Source organism: Protopterus annectens, chromosome 6.part0, assembly GCF_019279795.1.
Source record: "Protopterus annectens isolate FY-2018-M chromosome 6.part0, PAN1.0, whole genome shotgun sequence".
NCBI classification, from domain to species: Eukaryota; Metazoa; Chordata; order Ceratodontiformes; family Protopteridae; genus Protopterus; species Protopterus annectens.
In genome coordinates this window covers 256,852,993-256,872,203 of record NC_056737.1, presented here as the reverse complement: position 1 = coordinate 256,872,203, position 19,211 = coordinate 256,852,993, and the positions used below count along the sequence as shown (strand labels likewise).

The following is a 19,211-nucleotide window of genomic DNA, read 5'->3' as shown; positions in this document are numbered from 1 at the left end:
TTTTCATCTATTAAAATCCATGCCTCTGCCATTTCAGCTCATTACAATACAGAACCTCCTATTTTTTCACATCCACTGCTAAGGCAGTAACACAGAGGGGCAGGAAACATAAGACCCCCAAGGGAGAGCACCAATACCTACTTGGGACCTCGATTTTGTATTAGAAAAGCTCACACTGCCTCCTTTTGAGCCAGCCAACACAGCTGATCTAAAATTCTTATCATGGAAAGCTGCTCTTCTCCTAGCAATAACTTCAGCAAGAAGAGTCTCAGAGTTACAGGCATTAATGGCAGTGGAACCTTTCATCATTTTTCATCAGGACAGGGTCCCTCTAAGGACAAACCCAATATTTATGCCAAAGGTGGTTTCCAGTGTGGCTCTTAACCAACCATTCATTTGCCAACTTTTTATCCAAATCCCCAGAATAAAGGGGAGAGACTTCTGCACACTTTGGATATACACAGACAGCTACGATTCTACTTGGGACAAAACAAAAACTTTCAGAAAAACTGAGCTACTGTTTGTATCTTATGCTGCAGGATCACAAGGAAAGCCTATCTCAAAGCAGACAATTTCAAAATGGATAGGACACGGCATTCGCTTCTGCTATGCACAACATGGCAAATCAGTGCCTAAGGGCATAAGGCCACATTCCACCAGAGCAACAGCCACTTCAGCAGCCTTTCTCAGAGGAGTACCAACCAAAGACATTTTAGAAGCTGCAACCTGGAGTTCAGTGCACACTTTCACTAAGCACTACCACTTACCTCTCTACTCTAAATCCAGAGCAGGCTTTGCCACTGCAGTTCTGCAGGGCCTGGTAGCCTCTCCTAATCCTATTTAGGCCCAGCCACCCAACCTCAGCTTTGGGATTCAACCCAAGTGTAATGACTGCAACAGTGAAACACGATGAACATAGTACAGTTGTGTACCTACCATAAATGTAGATGTTCGAGTGTATTCACTGTTGCAGTCCAGGTTACCCACCCACCATCCCCCTTTCTCATTGCTGGGTCCTTTTTGTACTTCTCAACTCTCTACAACCTATATGATGTATTTGCTTGTAGATGAAGGAAATGTTATTCTGGTACATGCATGGTTTTTTACATAATTTTTCCAGCCTTTCCTATTTGGGGGCACCTGACATCTGGGGCAAGAAAAACTGTAGAAAATGGCGTCGGTTGCATTTTTTATACCCCTGGCGCACTAACGTCAGGGAAGAGGCGACAGCAACCGACGCCAGACCTAGACTTTGGAACTCGGGCCTACTGCGGGTAGCCTGCCAGCAGGATAAGCCAAGTGTAATGACTGCAACAGTGAATACACTCGAACATCTACATTTATGGTAGGTACACAACTGTACTTTTTTTGGCTTAACAGCTGGCTGTTGAGTCTTTCTCTTTGACTGGAAACTTTGAGCACATTTTCTTAAACTTTGAGTCATTTCACTGGTAGTAAAAGACATGTTTTTTGTGTTTTTTTTTAATTTGCTGGGATTTTTTTCACTTTTAGCTCCATTCCCAACTGAAGTGTAGCAACTAATATTCTGTCTATGTCTGTATGTTGAATGTTGTGGTCATAAAGGTGTATCAATGGGACCTGTAGACCTGCACGAACTTCTCTGTAATTTTCACAAGCCCACATTGCCTTCTTTCTGGAGCATTAAGAGCTACAAAACAGAGCAGTGTACATTAACATTTTTATGCCGATTATGATAACAGAAGCGTTTTGGCAGTACTGCATCCTTTTAAGTTATTGACTTTGTAAAGATGGAATAATGAATACCATGAAGAAATTTCAGGGAGTTTTAGCAGTGACTGCCTAACGAGCTCTATTTGTACTTTTTCCCCAGGAAAAGACTTGCATACTAGCATTGGAGTGCCAACATTGTCTATAGTTGCTTCAACTGCCAGCTCAGTTGCCCTTATCCTCCTCCTTGTGGTGCTGTTTGTCCTTCTGCAACCAAAGTTGAAATCCTTCCATCACAGCAGGTGAGTTTCTAAGTCCCACTTCAGTCCACTGTGGACAGAGCACATCTAATCCGTGCAAATAGTCACCACTCCACCTTGGATATGAAAAACAGTTACATTTTGAGTGTTGTTATTCAGGGGTGGTTGTCTTTACAGAAACTATTTTCCACTTATTTCCAAAAGTATAATGTGTTCTCAAGTAGTAAGTTACTGTGGTAGAATAGATTTTAGCTGGTTCACCATATTTAAAACTAGCAAATCTGTTTGGTTATAAATGACCCTTTATGATTCAATACATCATATCTGTCACACTCAACTCTAGTAAAGAATCAGGTTCCTCTGCTGAACTTAGTGAAGACCTAAAGGTAGATACTTCACCATCAAATCCTTGTGTGCGTGTGTGTGCGCGCGCAGGTGTGTGCACGTGTGTGTGTGCGCGCGTGCATGTGTATGTGCGTGCGCATCTGTGCGTGTGTGTGTGTGTGTGTGTGTGTGTGTGTGTGTGTGTGTGTGTGTGTGTGTAGTATCTCAAAGCAGTGCTGCTTAGGACTCCCCAGAGACTTAGTAAAAATGCTGCAACTGAGCCATCACTCACAACAGTAAGGAACCATTAGAAACAATCCAAGTATCCAGTTCTCAGTACCACATCCAAGTTACCAAAGCCAATGAGATAAACTCGTCTTTTGTTAACAGTTCTTGTTTATTTTCTACCACATGCAGAACTGCTATCAAAAGAGGGAACATCCTTCTTCCACAATTTGAATGTGGACCCCTTTCTCAATGTCTCTGCATCAGAAAGGAATCTTTCTCACTTAAAACAACATTTGAAGATGCTTAGCCTTGTCCCCCAGAAGACAGTACCACTACACCAATCTTGCCAAATCCAAATGGCTACCAGTTCCAGATAGGAAACTGGAAAAAAAACTTTGACAAGATCAACCCTGCAGAGACTCTAAGAAATTAATTTAGCACAAATATAAATGTAAAACAAGTGAGGCACCACAGGGAAAATCAAAAGGCATTAATTTAAAAGCCGGCATAAGATTGATCAGTTATATGATTGACAGTTAAGCTACAGAAAAATCTCAGTATATATACATATACGCACACAGACACACACACACACATATATATATATATATATATGTGTGTGTATAAACACACGCACACATATGTATGTATATGTATATATACATGTATATATATATATATATATATATATATATATATATATGTGTGTGTGTGTATATATATATATATATATATATATATATATATATATATATATATATATAAAATGTGTGTGTGTAATATTTTTATTAAGCTAACAAAGCATTCCTTTAGACAGTGAAGCAAGTCCAAATCATGTGACTCAAGTAGATTTTGCAGATAAAAATTGCAGATGTTATTCTGTTTGCAAGGGAGCCCTCGGTATTGTCATCCTTGTACATCAAGCAGATTTTGCAATCATTTTGTTTTATTATTGTCCATAGTTTCTTTAGCAATTAGCATTGCCGCCATACAGCAAAAGGTTCTCTGGTTTGTTTCTCGGTTGGGGTACCTTCTGTGTGGAGTCTGCATGTCCTCCCTGTGGTCGCGTGGGTATCCTCTGGGTACTCCGGTTTCCTCCCACATCCCAAAGACCTGTTGTAGGTGGATTGAACACTCCAAATTGGCCCTAGGTGTGAGTATGTGTGTGCGTGTGCCTTCTGTGGAAGGTTGGGCGCCAGGCTGGCACCTTAAAACTCCACTGCCAATCATGAGCGGATGGGTGATCCGCTGTGGTGACCCCTAACCGGGAAAAGCCGAAAGAAGAAGAAGAAGAATTGTCCATAGTTTCTTCTTTTTGCTGTTGTTCTTTGGTTCTACTTTATTTTGGTGATGATTTATGGTACTTTCTTAATTTTAAGACACATTTTGAAATACTAAAATTAACTTTAAATAAATATAATGTAGGATGCACATCAAACTGTACAGAAGTCTGTACTGCGAATATATCTCAGAAATTAAATTGATATGATTTTACACAACTCATAAGCCAGTCTGCCTGGTAGTTTTACGCAGTAAAATAAAAGCTGACCCACTTTGCATCAGTGCTGCTGCTGTTTGAATGTCTTTTACAAAACAGTTATCCCATTTTATGTAGAATTGCCATTACACTGGAGTTTAATACAGTGACCTAAATCAAACAGATTATTAAAGGAGCATTTAGTAATGCACTTCTCACATCAGCAGAAGGTCAGGTTTAATTAATATAAATACAATACAGATGACTATCTTGTACTGTGGAGGCTATGATTTTAATTACTTAATGATCTTTCTGCCAGCAGTATCTCTTGGTTTTGCAAAGGTCTGATACAATATTTAATTGCAATTTCTCTCCTTTTATTTACATTGCACTGAGAAAATAGAATGATTTTGTAACATGACTAGAGACAAAGATATTATAACACAAAAGTGATACTTGTATGAGACTGTTAAGTAGAAGAGTTCTTTGTTTTGTTAATCAATACAGTAAAATGTGAGCCATTTCATCTTGTGACTTATATTTTCAACCTTCTGCTTCTTTTATCTGAAGGTAGCCTACACTTTATTCCAAGGCCTCTTGTATTTACCTCTGAGTTCAGTAATAACAATAGGAAAGAAGCTTAGTTTCAGACAAACCATTTTAAGTTTACTTAAAACAATTTTATCTCATACAAGTGTTTTGTTAACAATAAAAGAAAACATGGTTGGTTTATACATTTTAGATGTTCTATTTTCTGTGGCCGTTTCTTTGACAGTAAAACAAAAAGATCTGGGTTTTAAACTAGTCTTCTCAAGAAGATTTTAAGGAATGTAGACAATACAGAACGTGATTCAATGAGGACATTGTACGTTTTATATAAACAAGAATAGTCAGGAGCATATTTTAATTTAATAATTTACAAATGTCAAATGTGCAAGTCCATCATCCTCCAAGCTTGAGGACTTTCCTGACCACTTGAGAGAAAACAATCTCTGTGTTTGTTGCATGCATGCATTTGTATGTTAGTTGATCTATTTAACTTGGAGGCTTTGCTTCAGCTGGTAGCCCATTTCTTAGGCCCAGTACTGTAAGAGTTCTCCCGAGTAAACATGAAAGCTCATGTTTGTTTTCCATTTGTGTAGCTGGATCCGAGTATTATCAATAATAATAATAATCTTGTTTTACTGGATGATCGTCGTGTTTCACTGTTGCAGTCATTACATTTGGGTTATATGCTTACAGGTAGCCCTCAGTCGGCCTGATTAACAAAGTCTTGGGTCATGCGTCGGTTGTTGTCCCTTCTCCCATAATGTCAGGTCGTCGGGGGTATAAAACATGCAGCCGATGCCATTACATCAGTCTTTCTTGCCGTGTGGTGCCCGAAGCAGAAGAAGTTCGCAAGTGCCGGTCGGCCGACTCCTGAAATTTTCGTTTTCGAGTTTCAGAACCGAAGTCTTCAACTAAAGCTAAGTACCCCGTTGGGGAAACTTTTTCTTGCTACTTACCGATGTCAGTAAAAGTTAATAATTGCATTACTTGTGGAAAGCAAATAGCTCATAAAGATTTTCATTCATACTGTATTCCTTGCCTAGGCCCTGACTAATGACTTACCTTGCTGTCGGTTTTGTGCTTTATTTAATCAGCGCACTATCCATCATCGGTATATGTTCGCATCTAAATAATTCGGTTCTCTGTTTAATTACCCAGAAATGTTGTCGATTAGCCATCCAACTACTGGGATTCCGAAAAAACGCAAGGATAAAGACAGAGACAGGCCGCCGACGTCCAAAACTGCCGACAGTGCTTCTTCTAAGCCTGTCGCCAGTTCGCCGGTACTCATGAGGTGCTTTCTCAGCCCTTGATACCCACTACTTCTGATTCACAGGCCTCTACTGAGACCCAGTCAGAGTCTGGTATGCCACGAGATGCTTCAACTATGGCACCCGTGGATGTCTCTACCTTGGATGGGTCCGGAGCCATTGTGCAGGCACTGGCCTCTGAGGGTATATTTAAGCCTAAGGACTTGCATATTAAACCGACACCTCCTTCTTCACTTAGGCCTAAATCTTGAACCATGCCTAAAAACCAATGCCCAGGCCACATGCTCAGGCCTCTTTACTTAAAAACCAAATGATAAGAATGGCTGAAGATTTAATAACTCTAATCATGGGTAGCCAAACCCCCCCCTTTCTAAGAGGCCTAGGACTGAAGTTGATTATGAATCTTCTGACCAGGATTCTGTTTTTTCTGATTCTTCTGATGATCTGGATTTGCCCTTATCTACTTATGAGGATTCTGATGCAGAGGACTCCATTCCCTCTGCTTCCCTTCCAGAGGATTTTTCTTTTGGGGAAACCTTGCATACTCTAAGGGAACATTTCCACTGGGAAGTCCAGGATTTTTCTGATTCAAAAAAGAGGCTTAGGGATTTCTTACTCCTACCTCAGCATAGGCCTTTAGCTGTTCCTCCTGTACTAGACATTGTTGATGATGCTTTTTCGGAATCTAGTTTGGCCCCTAATTCCTTGCCTCCTGCTCCCAGAAAACCTGACGGATACTACAGGGTCCCTGAGTCACACAAGTTCCTTTTTAAAAATCATATTGCGGATCCAGAGACTATTTCACAGGGGCCCAAGTGCATTAAGGCTTCTGCTGCTAAAAATCCTACCCCTTCTGATAGTGACTCCAGGGCGCTGGATAGATGGGGTAAGAAGGTTTACACTTCTGCAACCTTGGCCATTAGGGCTTTAAACTGCCAGTTTCATATGTTAAAAGTATCAGCAACATGTTATTGGATTGCTTAAACAGAAAATTATGTAGATTCCTGGCTGTGTGGAAAATAAAGAATTACAGGATTTAATGCATTCCGCTGAACAAGTTGGAAAACATACTTTGCAATGTGGTTTTGGTTCATTAGAGGCCTCTTGCAGGGCTGCTGTTACTGGGTCTGTTCTCAGAAAGCATGCTTGGTTAAAGGAGCAATCTTTGCCTAATCATGTTAAGCTAAATTGTTGGATGCTCCCTTAAATCAGGACCACCTGTATGGCAACAAGGCTGAGGAAGTTCTTAAAAAGATGGAAGATAAAGCTAAATCTATGCAAACTGTTGAAGATTTCTTACTAGTTCAGCCTCATAGATTCAGTAGGCACTGGCCCTCTAAGAATTGGTCCTTTCCAGCCCCTTCCAGGTCTTCTCAAGCCAAACCCAGACACAGCAAAAGCCCCAGGTTTCAGTCCCAGGGGACATACAGGACTAAGCAGTGGGGGGCCTCCACTTCCAAATCTGTGAGTAATAAGACTACCCCTTATGGTAAACTTTCTCAATGACTTCCATTTAAAATTTCCAAGCACTTATCAACTGACTGCCTCTTTGGGGGGAAAGATTGCTTCTCATGCAAAGAACTGGCAACTCATTGTCCAGGACAAATGGGTTTTTAATATAGTGTCCCAAGGGTACAGATTTCACTTCCACATGTTGCCAGCACCAAGCGGGTGGCCGGACCTACCCCTAAATCAGTGGGCAGAGGCCCAAAAACAAGTACTTTCTCTCTTAAGCATGGGGGCTATTCAACTGGTACCGAAAGAGGAAAAGGGACAAGGTGTCTACTCAAGCCTTTTCCTGGTACCCAGATAAGACAATTCATGGCATCCTATCCTGGACCTGTCTACTCTAAACACCTTTTTGGAAATTCCAAAATTCAAGATGCTGAGTCTTCATCAATTGCTTCCTATGCTAGGCAAAGATGCCTGGTTGGTAACACTAGATTTAAAAGAAGCATACCTGCACATCCCTGTCAGGGAATCTTGCAGAGGATACCTACGCTTCAAAACAGGCTACACGCACTATCAGATGTTCTTCGTGTTTCGCTGTTGCAATCATTACATTTGGGTAATCCTGCTGGCAGGTGGCCCTCAGTCATCCTGAATTCCAAAGTCTTGGGTCTTGCGTCAGTTGCTGTTGCCACTTCCCTGACATCAGGTCATCAGGGGTATAAAAGATGCAGCAGATGCCATTTTCTTCAGTCTTTCTTGCCGCGCGGTGCCCAAAGCAGAAGCAGTTCGCAAGTGCCGGTCGTCCGACTCCTGAGATTTTCGTGTTTGAGTTTCAGATCCGAAGTCTTCATTAAAGCTAAGTACCCTGTTGGGGAAACTATTTTCTTGCTCCAGACCGATGTCAGAAAAAGTTAATAACTGTATTTCTTGTGGAAAGCAAATACCTCATAAGGACTTTCATTCTTACTGTATTCCTTGCCTAGGCCCTGACCACGATGTTTCAAGTTGTCGGTTTTGTGCTAGATTTAACCAACGCACTATTAAGCATCGGTATGATTTTGCATTAAACTATTTTGGGCACAGATTTAATTATAAAATGTCATCGGATAGTCATCTGACTACTGGAGTTCACAAAAAACGCAAGAAAAAGAAAAGGATAGACTACCGAGGCCCAAAACCGACGACGAAGCTTCTCCTAAGCTAGTCGCCGGTTCGCTGATTCTCAGTGAGGTGCTTTTGCAGCCCCTGACACCAACTACTTTAGAGTCGCAGGCCGCTACCGACTCCCATGTGGAGTCGGCTATGCCACCGGACTCTCAAAGTATTGGAGCCTTGGACACTATTCCCTCAGATGAGTCTGGAGCCGCTGAGCAGGCACCAGCTTCTGAGGGTGCATTCAGACCTAAACATCTAGACATTAAACCGACTTCAAAGGCAAAGACTAAAGCACCTTCAAAGACAAAGAAACAAGCTCAAGAGCCACATGGACAGGCCTCAATGCCCAAAAAACAGATGCTCAAAATGGCCGAAGACTTGATAACCTTGATCAGGGGTTCCCATCCCCCTCCTGATAAGAGGCCTAGGCAAGAGACAGACTATGAATCTTCAGATCAGGTTTCCATTTCTTCTGATTCGTCTTCTGATCGGGAATATTCACTTCCCCCCATGAGGATTCTGATGATGAAGAATCTATTCCTTCAGCTTCTCCTCCTGAGGACTATTCTTTTGGGGAAACTTTGCTAACAATGAGGGAACATTTCCACTGGGAGAGCCAAGATTTTTCAGAATCTGAAAAGAGGCTCAGGGACTTCCTTTTACTACCTCAACACAGGCCTCTTGCCATTCTACCTGTGTTAGACATTGTAGATGATGTGTTTTCAGAGTCTAGTCTGACCCCTGACTCCTTACCTCCAGCTCCTGTTAAGCCTGACTGATATTACAGGGTTACTGACTCTCATAAATTCCTTTTCAAAAACCCTACTGCAGACCTAGAGACTATTTCACAGGGTCCCAAAGGGATTAAGGCTTCCGCTGCAAAAAAACCGACCCCCTCTGACAGAGATTCTAGGGCACTGGATAGATAAGGAAAAAAGGTTTACACATCTGCTACCTTGGCTATAAGGGCCTTAAACTGTCAATTTCATATGCTCAGATATCAGCAACATGTCATGACATTGCTTAAACTGAAAATGTTGTTAAACTTTGAATGTGCAGAAAACAAGGAAATGCAGGATTTATTGCATGCATGAACAAGTTGGAAAGCATACTTTGCAATGCGGTTTTGATTCTCTGGAGGCCTCCTGCAGGGCCGCAGTTACGGGTTCTGTAATTAGGAGACCTGCTTGGTTAAAGGAACAAAGTCTGCCTGATCATGTCGAAGTTAAATTATTAGATGCACCTTTACAGCACGATACTTTGTGTGGTGTTAAGGCAGAAGAGGTGTTAAAGAACATGGAGGACAAAGCTAAATCTATGCAAACTGTCAAAGATTTTTTGCAAGTACAGCCACCTAGGTTTAGTAGACACTGGCCTACAAAGAATTGGTCCTTTCCAGTGTCTGTCAGACCTCAAAGGGGCAGATCCAGACACCCTAGTGGCAGATCCCAGGCACAAGGTTCATACAGGTCAAAGCAATGGGGTGCTTCTACCTCCAAAAGTGAAGAAGATAAATCACAACCATACAGGAAACAGTCCCAATGACTTCCCCCTGCCTGCACCAAGCATTTATCTCCAGGCAGCACCCTTAGGGGGAAAAATAGCTCTTATTTCTCAAAATTGGAACATTATAACCCAAGACAAGTGGGTTCTAAACATAGTGTCACAAGGCTACAGGTTTCACTTCCATACCCTGCCAAAGGCAAATGGTTGGCCAGATCTGCCAAAACATCAATGGGCAGAGGCACAAAAACAAGTCTCATCCCTCATGGACATGGGGGCTATTCAACAAGTACCACAGCAAGAGCGGGGACAAGGATTTTACTCAAGACTGTTCTTGGTACCCAGAAAGGACAAAGCCTGGAGACCAATACTGGTCCTATCTATTCTAAACACATTCCTGGATATACCAAAATTGAAAATGTTGACCTTGCGGCAGCTCCTACCCATACTGGGCAAAGAGGCTTGGCTCGTGACTTTAGTCCTAAAAGAGGCATACCTGCATGTCCCAATCAGGCAATCATGCAGAAGATACCTCAGATTCAAGGCTGGCTTAATGCATTACCAATTCTCTGCACTGCCCTTTGGCTTATCTACTGCGCCCAGGGTCTTTACAAAGTGCCTGGCACCAGTAATCACTTTCTGCAGACAAAGAGGAATACAAATATATCCTTACTTGGACGACTGCCTAATTCAAGCAGAGAACAAGGACAGTCTACTACAGCATCTGGCGTTTGTGAAAAGATTTTTAACATGCCTAGGGTACACAGTCAGTGAAAAGAAATCAAAACTAGTACCCTGTCAAGAGATAATATTCCTGGGTGCAAGCTTAAATACAACTGGCCAGATGGCTTATCTCATACCAGACAAACAATGGCAACTGACTACCTACTTCAAAACATTGGCAGCAAAGGCCCAGTTATCTGCAAGAAAATGTCTGCATGCTTTAGGCTTCATGGCATCCTGCATCCTACTAATTCCATATGCAAGACTGCATATGAGGAAACTTCAATGGTACCTAAAAAGTGTCTGGACATAACATTGCCACAGCCTGAAAACAATGATTACTCTTCCCTGCCTGCAACAGGAGTTTCGATGGTGGGCAAAGGCTAGCCACCAAAACAAGAGACAGCCATTCACATTACCCCCAGCCAGGCAGAACCTAACAACGGATGCATCTGATTATGCCTGGGGGGCCCACATGGCAGGAAGATGCATTCTGGGCACCTGGTCCACAAACCAAATGCATCTACATATCAATCAAAAAGAGATGCTAGCTGTTCAAAATGCCCTGACAGCCTTCAAGGACCTACTTCATCCGGGACAACTACTGATAAAGACAGACAACACCATGGTCATGTGGTATATAAACAAGCAGGGGGGCACACATTCTTATCCCCTTTGCAGACTAGCCATGACTTTGTGGGACACACCATTGACTTAGTAAGTTCACCTGCAGGCACAATTCCTGCCAGGAAAGGAAAATACTCTGGCAGACGAACTAAGCAGAAACCTCATGGATCCCCACGAGTGGCAGCTGGATCCACAAGTCTTCAGCATGATAACAAGGAAATGGGGATGCCCGGACATAGATCTATTTGCCTCCCCTCACAACTGCCAACTAAAAAGATTCTGCACAAGGACTTATCACAGACAAGCATGGAAAGTGGACGCCTTATCTTTCAACTGGAAAAACCTATCAGTATATGCCTTTCCTCCACTGCCTCTCCTCCCCAAGGTACTCCTGAAGGTCAGACAGGAGAAACCAAAAATGATACTGATTGCCCCAGACTAGCCCCACCAGTACTGGTATCCGATCTTAAGGAACTTGTCTCAAGGCCCAGCCTGGACCTTACCTCAAATACCTCATCTACTGTCCCAACAAAACAATCAGATCCTGCACAGCCAGCTCAGGACTCTAAACCTGGCAGCATGGCGGATTATGTAGCCATACAAAGCACACCTCTCAGTAAAGCTGTGATGGATGTCATTCTGGAAGCCAGAAGGCCTAGTACTAGAAAATCTTATGCTGGAAAATGGAAGAGATTTTGTGCTTGGAACCAGGCACAGGGAACTGATACAGCTGTACCTAATATTCCTCAGATTTTGCAATACTTAACCGAGATGCTGGACAAAGGCCTATCTTTTTCATCAATTAAAATTCATGCCTCTGCCATTTCGGCTCATTACAATACAGAGCCACCAATCTTTACTCATCCTTTATTAAGGCAGTACCTCAGAGGAGCCAAAAATAAAAGGCCTCCAAGGAGATCGCCAGTACCTGCATGGGACCTCAATTATGTCTTGAAAAAACTCACCTACCTCCATTTGAACCACCTGCTACTGCTGATATAAAGTTTTCATCCCGGAAAACAGCTCTGCTCCTAGCAATAACTTCTGCAAGACTAGTTTCAGAGGTACAGACACTCATGGCTGTGGAACCTTTTTATCATTTTTTATCCAGACAGGGTCTCTCTGAGGACAAATCCAACATTTATGCCTAAGGTGGTGTCCAGTGTGGCCCTTAACTAAACTGTTCATTTGCCAACTTTTTATCCAAATCCACAGAACAAGGGTGAGAGAATTCTGCATTCTTTGGATGTACACAGACAGCTTAGATTCTATTTGGACAAAACTAAAGTTTTCAGGAAGACAGAGCAATTACTAGTAGCATATGCAGCAGGATCACAAGGAAAGGCCATCTCCAAGCAGACTATTTCAAAGTGGATAAGCCACTGCATTCATTTCTGCTATTCACAACATGGCAAGCCAGTGCCTAAGGGCATTAGGCCACATTCAACCAGAGCTGCAGCCACTTCATCAGCCTTTCTCAGAGGAGTTCCAACTAAAGACATTTTAGAGGCTGCTACTTGGAGTTCAGTGCATACCTTTACAAAGCATTATCAACTGCCACTTTACTCTAAATCCAGGGCAGGCTTTGCCACTTCAGTTCTGCAGGGCCTCATAGCCGCTCCTAATGCTGTTTAGCTCCAGCCTCCCAACCATAGCTTTGGGACTCTACCCAAATGTAATGACTGCAACAGTGAAACACAAAGAACATAGTACAGTTGTGTACACTTACCATAAAGGTAGATGTTCGAGTGTATTCACTGTTGCAGTCCAGGTTACCCACCCGCCATCCCCCTTATTTCTGCTGGAACTTATCTTTCCTTCTCTGATCTATACAACCTATGTGGTGTATTTGCTTGTAGATGAAGGTAAAGTTTATATTGGTGCATGTATTTTTTTTATATTCATATATATATATATATATATATATATATATATATATATATATATATCTATACATCATTTTTGGCTACCCTTTATAAGGCACCTGACATCTGGGGCAAGAAAAACTGAAGAAAAGGGCGTCGGCTGCATCTTTTATAACCCTGATGACCTGACGTCAGGGAAGAGGTGACAGCAACCGACGCCGGACCCAAGACATTGGAATTCAGGCCGACTGAGGGCAACCTGCCAGCAGGATTACCCAAATGTAATGACTGCAACAGTGAATACACTCAAACATCTACATTTAAAATTTCCAAGCACTTATCAACTGACTGCCCCTTTGCGGGGAAAGATTGCTCTTCATGCAAAGAACTAGGACCTCATTATCCAGGACAAATGGGTTTTAAATATAGTGTCCCAAGGATACAGATTTCACTTCCACATGTTGCCAACACCAAGCGGGTGGCCAGACCTACCCCCAAATCATTGGTCAGAGGCCCAAAAACAAGTACTTTCTCTCGTTAGCATGGGGGCTATTCAGCTGGTACTGGAAGAGGAAAAGGGACAAGGTTTCTACTCAAGCCTTTTCCTGGTACCCAGAAAAGACCATTCATGGCATCTTATCCTGGACCTGTCTACTCTAAAACACTTTTTTGGAAATTCCAAAATTCAAGATGCTGACTCTTCATCAATTGCTTCCTATGCTAGGCAAAAATGCCTGGTTGGCAACACTAGATTTAAAAGTAGCATACCTGCACATCCCAATCAGGGAATCTTGCAGAGGATACCTACGCTTCAACGCAGGCTACACACACTATCAGATGTTCATCGTGCATACAGCTGCAGTCATAACAGATGGGTTTTCCTGCCATCAGGCGGGTCCTCGGTCGGCCGAATTCTAAAGTCTAGGTCCGGCGTCGGTTGTCGCCGCTTCTTCCCTGATGTCAGTGCGACAGGGGTATAAAAGAACCAGCTGACACCATTTTCTTCAGTCTTTCTTGCCGCACGGTGCCCGAAGCAGAAGCAGTTCGCAAGTGCCGGTCGGCCAGCTCCTGAGATTATGAATATTTTTCAACCGAAGACTTCTTGAAAGCTAAGTACCTCGTTGGGGAAACTTTTCTTGCCTCAGACCGATGTCAGACAAAGTTAATAATTGCATTTCATGTGGGAAGCAAATACCGCATAAGGATTTCCATTCCCTCTGTATACCTTGCTTAGGCCCAGACCACACCGTCTCGGCCTGTCATTTTTGTGCTACATTCAACAGATGCACTATTAAGTGTCAGGCGGAGTTCGCCCAACACTGTTTTGGCAAAAAGTTTAATTACAACATGTCGTCGGATACTCCGACTCCAATTTTGAGTAAACGACGTAAAGATAAGGACCGACATACGAGGTCTGCGACTTCTACCGACACTATGCTAAAGCCGACTACATGTGCTCCAGTTCTCAGCGAGGTGCCTACGTAGCCCCTGACTACCAATGACACTTCATTAGCGGTGTCTTCTGTGCCCGAGGTAGCAGGCTCTTCGGCCCACACCCCGATTACAGATACCGAAGCCACTCTTGGCGGGGAAACTCAGAGTTCAGACAGGCCTGCCACCTCTCAAGGTGTCTTCAGGCCTTCTTCTTCTTTTTCCATTAAGACTTACACTAAATCTAAAGCAGCCATGCATTCTAAAAGACAAGCTCCACAGGGCCCCTCTCAAGGCCCCATGCCTAAAAAGCAGATGCTCAAAGTGGCTGAGGATTTGATTTCTCTTATCAGGGGTTCTCAACCCCCCTTGGACAAAAGGCCCAGAGTGGAGGAAGAATACCCTTCCTCGGACCAGGCCTCCATTACTTCAGAACATTCTGAGGACCAGGAACATTCTTACTCCCCTTTCAAAGATTCTGATGCGGAGGAGTCCATTCCCTCTGTCTCCCCCCTGAGGATTACTCTTTTGGGGAAACCTTGCATACCTTGAGGGAACACTTCCACTGGGAAGGCCAAGAGTACTCAGACTCCAAGAAAAGGCTCAGGGATTTCCTCTTGCTCCCTCAGCACAGGCCTCTGGCTATACCTCCTGTCTTAGACATACTAGATGATGTGTATTCAGAGGCCAGCCTTAACCCAGATTCTTTACCTCCAGCTCCAGTCAAGCCTGACAGGTATTACCGGGTTCCTGACTCGCACCAGTTCCTATACAAAAGCCATGCGGCTGACCCAGAAACTATTTCACAGGGTCCCAAGGGAATTAAGGCCTCCACTGCCAAAAATCCATTACCTTCAGAGAGAGATTCCAGAGTTTTAGAAGGTGGGGGAAAAGGTATACACCTCGGCCACCTTAACCATGAGGGCATTAAACTGTCAGTTCCATATGTTAAAGTATCAACAGTTTTTTGTTATCTCAGTTGAAAAGCAAAATGTCACAACCTGAACAACCAGACTTGAAGGAGTTGCAGGATTTGTTGCATAGTGCAGAGCAAGTGGGTAAACATACCTTGCAATGTGGTTTTGATGCTTTAGAGGCCTCTTGTAGAGCTGCTGTTACAGGATCAGTCATACGTAGACATGCTTGGCTCAAAGAGCAAACCTTACCAGATCATGTCAAAGCTAAATGATGCACGTCTTCAAAAAGATGTATTGTTTGGTGTTAAAGCTGAGGAGGTATTAAAGAAAATGGAGGAAAAGGCAAAATCAATGCAAACAGTGAAAGATTTCCTACAGGTACAACTGCCACATTTCAGTAGAAATTGGCCTTCAAAAAATTGGTCCTTTCCAACCACGGACCGACCTCAAAGAGGTAGATACAGGTGCCCGAGAGGTAGAGGGCAATCTCAATGATCATTTAGAGGCAGACAATGGCAAACACCTACACCAAGAGGGGGTGAGGATAGTTCACAGCCATTCAGAAAGCAGACACAATGACTTTCCCCTTTGCATGCCAAGCAAAGCTCTAATGGCAGCACCTTTAGGCAGAAAACTGGCATTATTTTCGAAAAATTGGCATATTGTCACAAAAGACAAATGGATCCTGGACATTATAGACTGAGGCTACAGATTCCACTTTCACACCCTTCCAAAAATGAGAGGCATGCCAAACTTGCCACACAATCAAAGGGCAGAGGCACAAAAACAAATTTCAGATCTCATGGACATGAAAGCTATTCAAGAGGTACCTGCACAAGAACAGGGTCAAGGTTTTTATTCCAGACTATTCCTGGTACCAAGGAAGGGCAAAGAATGGAGACCTATTTTGGACCTATCCATCCTAAACACATATTTACTCGTACCAAAGTTCAAGATGCTCACATTACAGCAGCTTCTTCCCATGTTGGGTAAGGAGTCTTGGCTGGTAACATTGGACCTCAAGGAGGCATACCTGCATGTCCCAATCAGACAAGATTGCAGAAGATACCTCAGATTTCTTGCAGGTTCATCCCATTATCAATTCTCTGCATTGCCCTTTGGCTTATCTACTGCGCCCAGAGTGTTCATGAAATGCCTGGCATCAGTAATTGCCTTCTGCAGACTTCAACGGATACAAATATACCCATATCTGGACGACTGCCTGATCCAAGCAGACAGCAAACACACTCTTCTGAAACACCTGGCGTTTGTAATAATGTTGTTGAAATCTCTGGGATACACAGTCAACAAAAAGAAGTCAAGACTAATACCCTCTCAAACAATAATTTTCCTGGGTGCCAGCTTGGATACAAACACCCAGATGGCCTACCTCACGCCAGAGAAACAAGGGCAATTAACTCAGTACTTCAGAAAACTGGCAACCTTCACCAGGCTGACTGCAAGGAAAATCCTGCAGGCTCTGGGATTCATGGCATCTTGCAACCTGCTAATCCCATGTGCAAAGCTGCATATGAGGAAACTTCAATGGTACCTAAAAAACTTATGGTCTCAACACAGCCACAGTTTGGAAACAATCATACCACTGATTCCATGTCTTCAAAAGGAATTTCTGTGGTGGGCTCAAGCATGCCAAAGAAACATAGGTCTCCCATTCTGCAAGCCTCAAGCAAATCAAGTCATCACAACAGACGCCTCGGACTACACCTGGAGGGCGCACATGACAGATCGGTGCATTCAGGGCAAATGGTCCCAAAAAGAAAAGCACCTACACATCAATCAAAAGGAAATGCTAGCAGTAATAAATGCTATTATGGCTTTCAAAGTCTTACTGCATCCAGGACAGCTATTGATAAGAACAGACAACACCACAGTGATGTGGTACATAAACAAACAGGGAGGAACTCATTCATATCCCCTGTGCAGACTAGCCATGTCCCTTTGGAACACGGCTCTGGAATTGCAAATCCAACTTCAAGCACAATTCCTGCCAGGGAAGGAAAACACACTGGCAGACAACCTGAACAGAAATATGACAGATCCACACGAATGGAAGTTGCATCCTCAAGTTTTTACAATGATAATTCAAGCATGGGGAAGGCCAGACATAGATCTCTTTGCCACACACAGAAATTACCAATTGACAAAATTCTGCTCAAGGACCTTTCATCCACAGGCCTGGAAAGTGGACGCACTCTCTTTCAGTTGGACAACAATGACGGTTTATGCCTTTCCACCTCTTCCACTGCTGGCCAAAGTTCTATTAAAAGCCAGAGCAGACAGACCAAAGATGATTCTCATTGCTACTAGCCAAGACAACACTGGTACCCACTCCTGAGGAGCCTGATGCATTCCCCACCATGGACCCTGCCTCTAATGCCTCTTCTACTGACTCAGCACAACTTCAAAACTCTTCACAGTCAGCTGAAAACACTCAATCTAGCCACATGGAGGATTCCTTAAATTCACAGCAGACCCTACTCTCCAAGGAGGTGCAGGATGTCATTTTGGAGGCCAGAAGGCCTTCTACTAGAAAAGCCTACTCCGCAAAATGGAAACTGTTTTGTGTCTGGAATCAGAAAAAGGGTCAGAATCCTGGAATACTGAATTTACCTCAAATACTACAGTACCTAGCCGAGCTGCTAAGCAGTGGACTTTCATTCTCCTCCATCAAAATCCATGCCTCAGCCATTTCTGCAGAGTACAACACTGATCCTCCTTTATTCTCTCACCCTCTCTTAAGACAGTTCCTCAGAGGGGCTAAGAATATAAAACCCCCAAGGAAGCAGCCAGTACCTGCTTGGGACCTAAATTTAATTCTAGAAAAACTAACCCTGCCTCCTTTTGAGCCAGCTGTTTCAACAGATCTGCAATATTTGTCATGGAAAACAGCCTTCCTTCTAGCTATCACCTCAGCATGCAGGGTTTCAGAACTACAAGCCCTCATGGCTGTGCAGCCTTTCGTCATTTTCCATCAGGACAGAGTTTCCTTACGAACCAATCCTTCATTTATGCCAAAGGTAGTATCCAGGGTAGCCTTGAATCAGGCTATCCACTTACCTACCTTTTACCCTAATCCACAAAACAAAGGGGAGAGGCTACTACATTCCTTGGACATTCACAGACAGCTCCGTTATTATTTGGACAGAACAAAGCCTTTCAGAAAATCAGAGCAACTCTTTGTGTCCTATGCTACAGGTGCTCAAGGGAAGCCTATTTCCAAACAGACAATCTCAAAATGGATAGCCCACTGAATACGCTTTTGTTACTCTTTTCATGGTAAAACTGTACCTACAGGCATCAGATCTCACTCCACAAGGGCCACAGCTACCTCTGCAGCTTTCCTCAGGGGGGTTCCTACCAAAGATATTTTGGAAGCAGCCACTTGGAGTTCTGTACATACTTTCTCCAAGCACTATCACCTACCATTATACTCCAAAACTAGAGCGGGCTTTGCCACTGATCCTGGCTCCACCTAGTTCCACTTAGTGCCTACCACCCCTTTATTAGCTTTGGGATTCTACCCATCTGTTATGACTGCAGCTGTATGCACGATGAACATAGTACAGTTTTGTACCTACCATAAATGTAGATGTTCGAGTGCTAATACAGCTGCAGTCCAGGTTTCCCTCCCTCCTTCCCCTCTTGGGACAGGTCTTATGGCTAACACCTCCTCATACAACCTCATTGGGGTATTCTTTTATGGTGTATTTGCTTGCAAC

At 43.3% G+C, this 19,211-nt stretch overlaps 1 protein-coding gene across 3 annotated transcripts in view; it reads left to right on the top strand.

The window, feature by feature from the left end:
* Positions 1–19,211, top strand: part of SUSD6 (sushi domain containing 6) — a 442,437-nt gene that overhangs the window by 320,539 nt on the left and 102,687 nt on the right. For all 3 annotated transcript variants that reach the window (XM_044073997.1, XM_044073995.1, XM_044073996.1), the window contains one exon: positions 1,853–1,991. In XM_044073997.1, the coding sequence (XP_043929932.1) occupies positions 1,853–1,991 (139 nt within the window). The remainder of the gene's footprint in view (positions 1–1,852; positions 1,992–19,211) is intronic.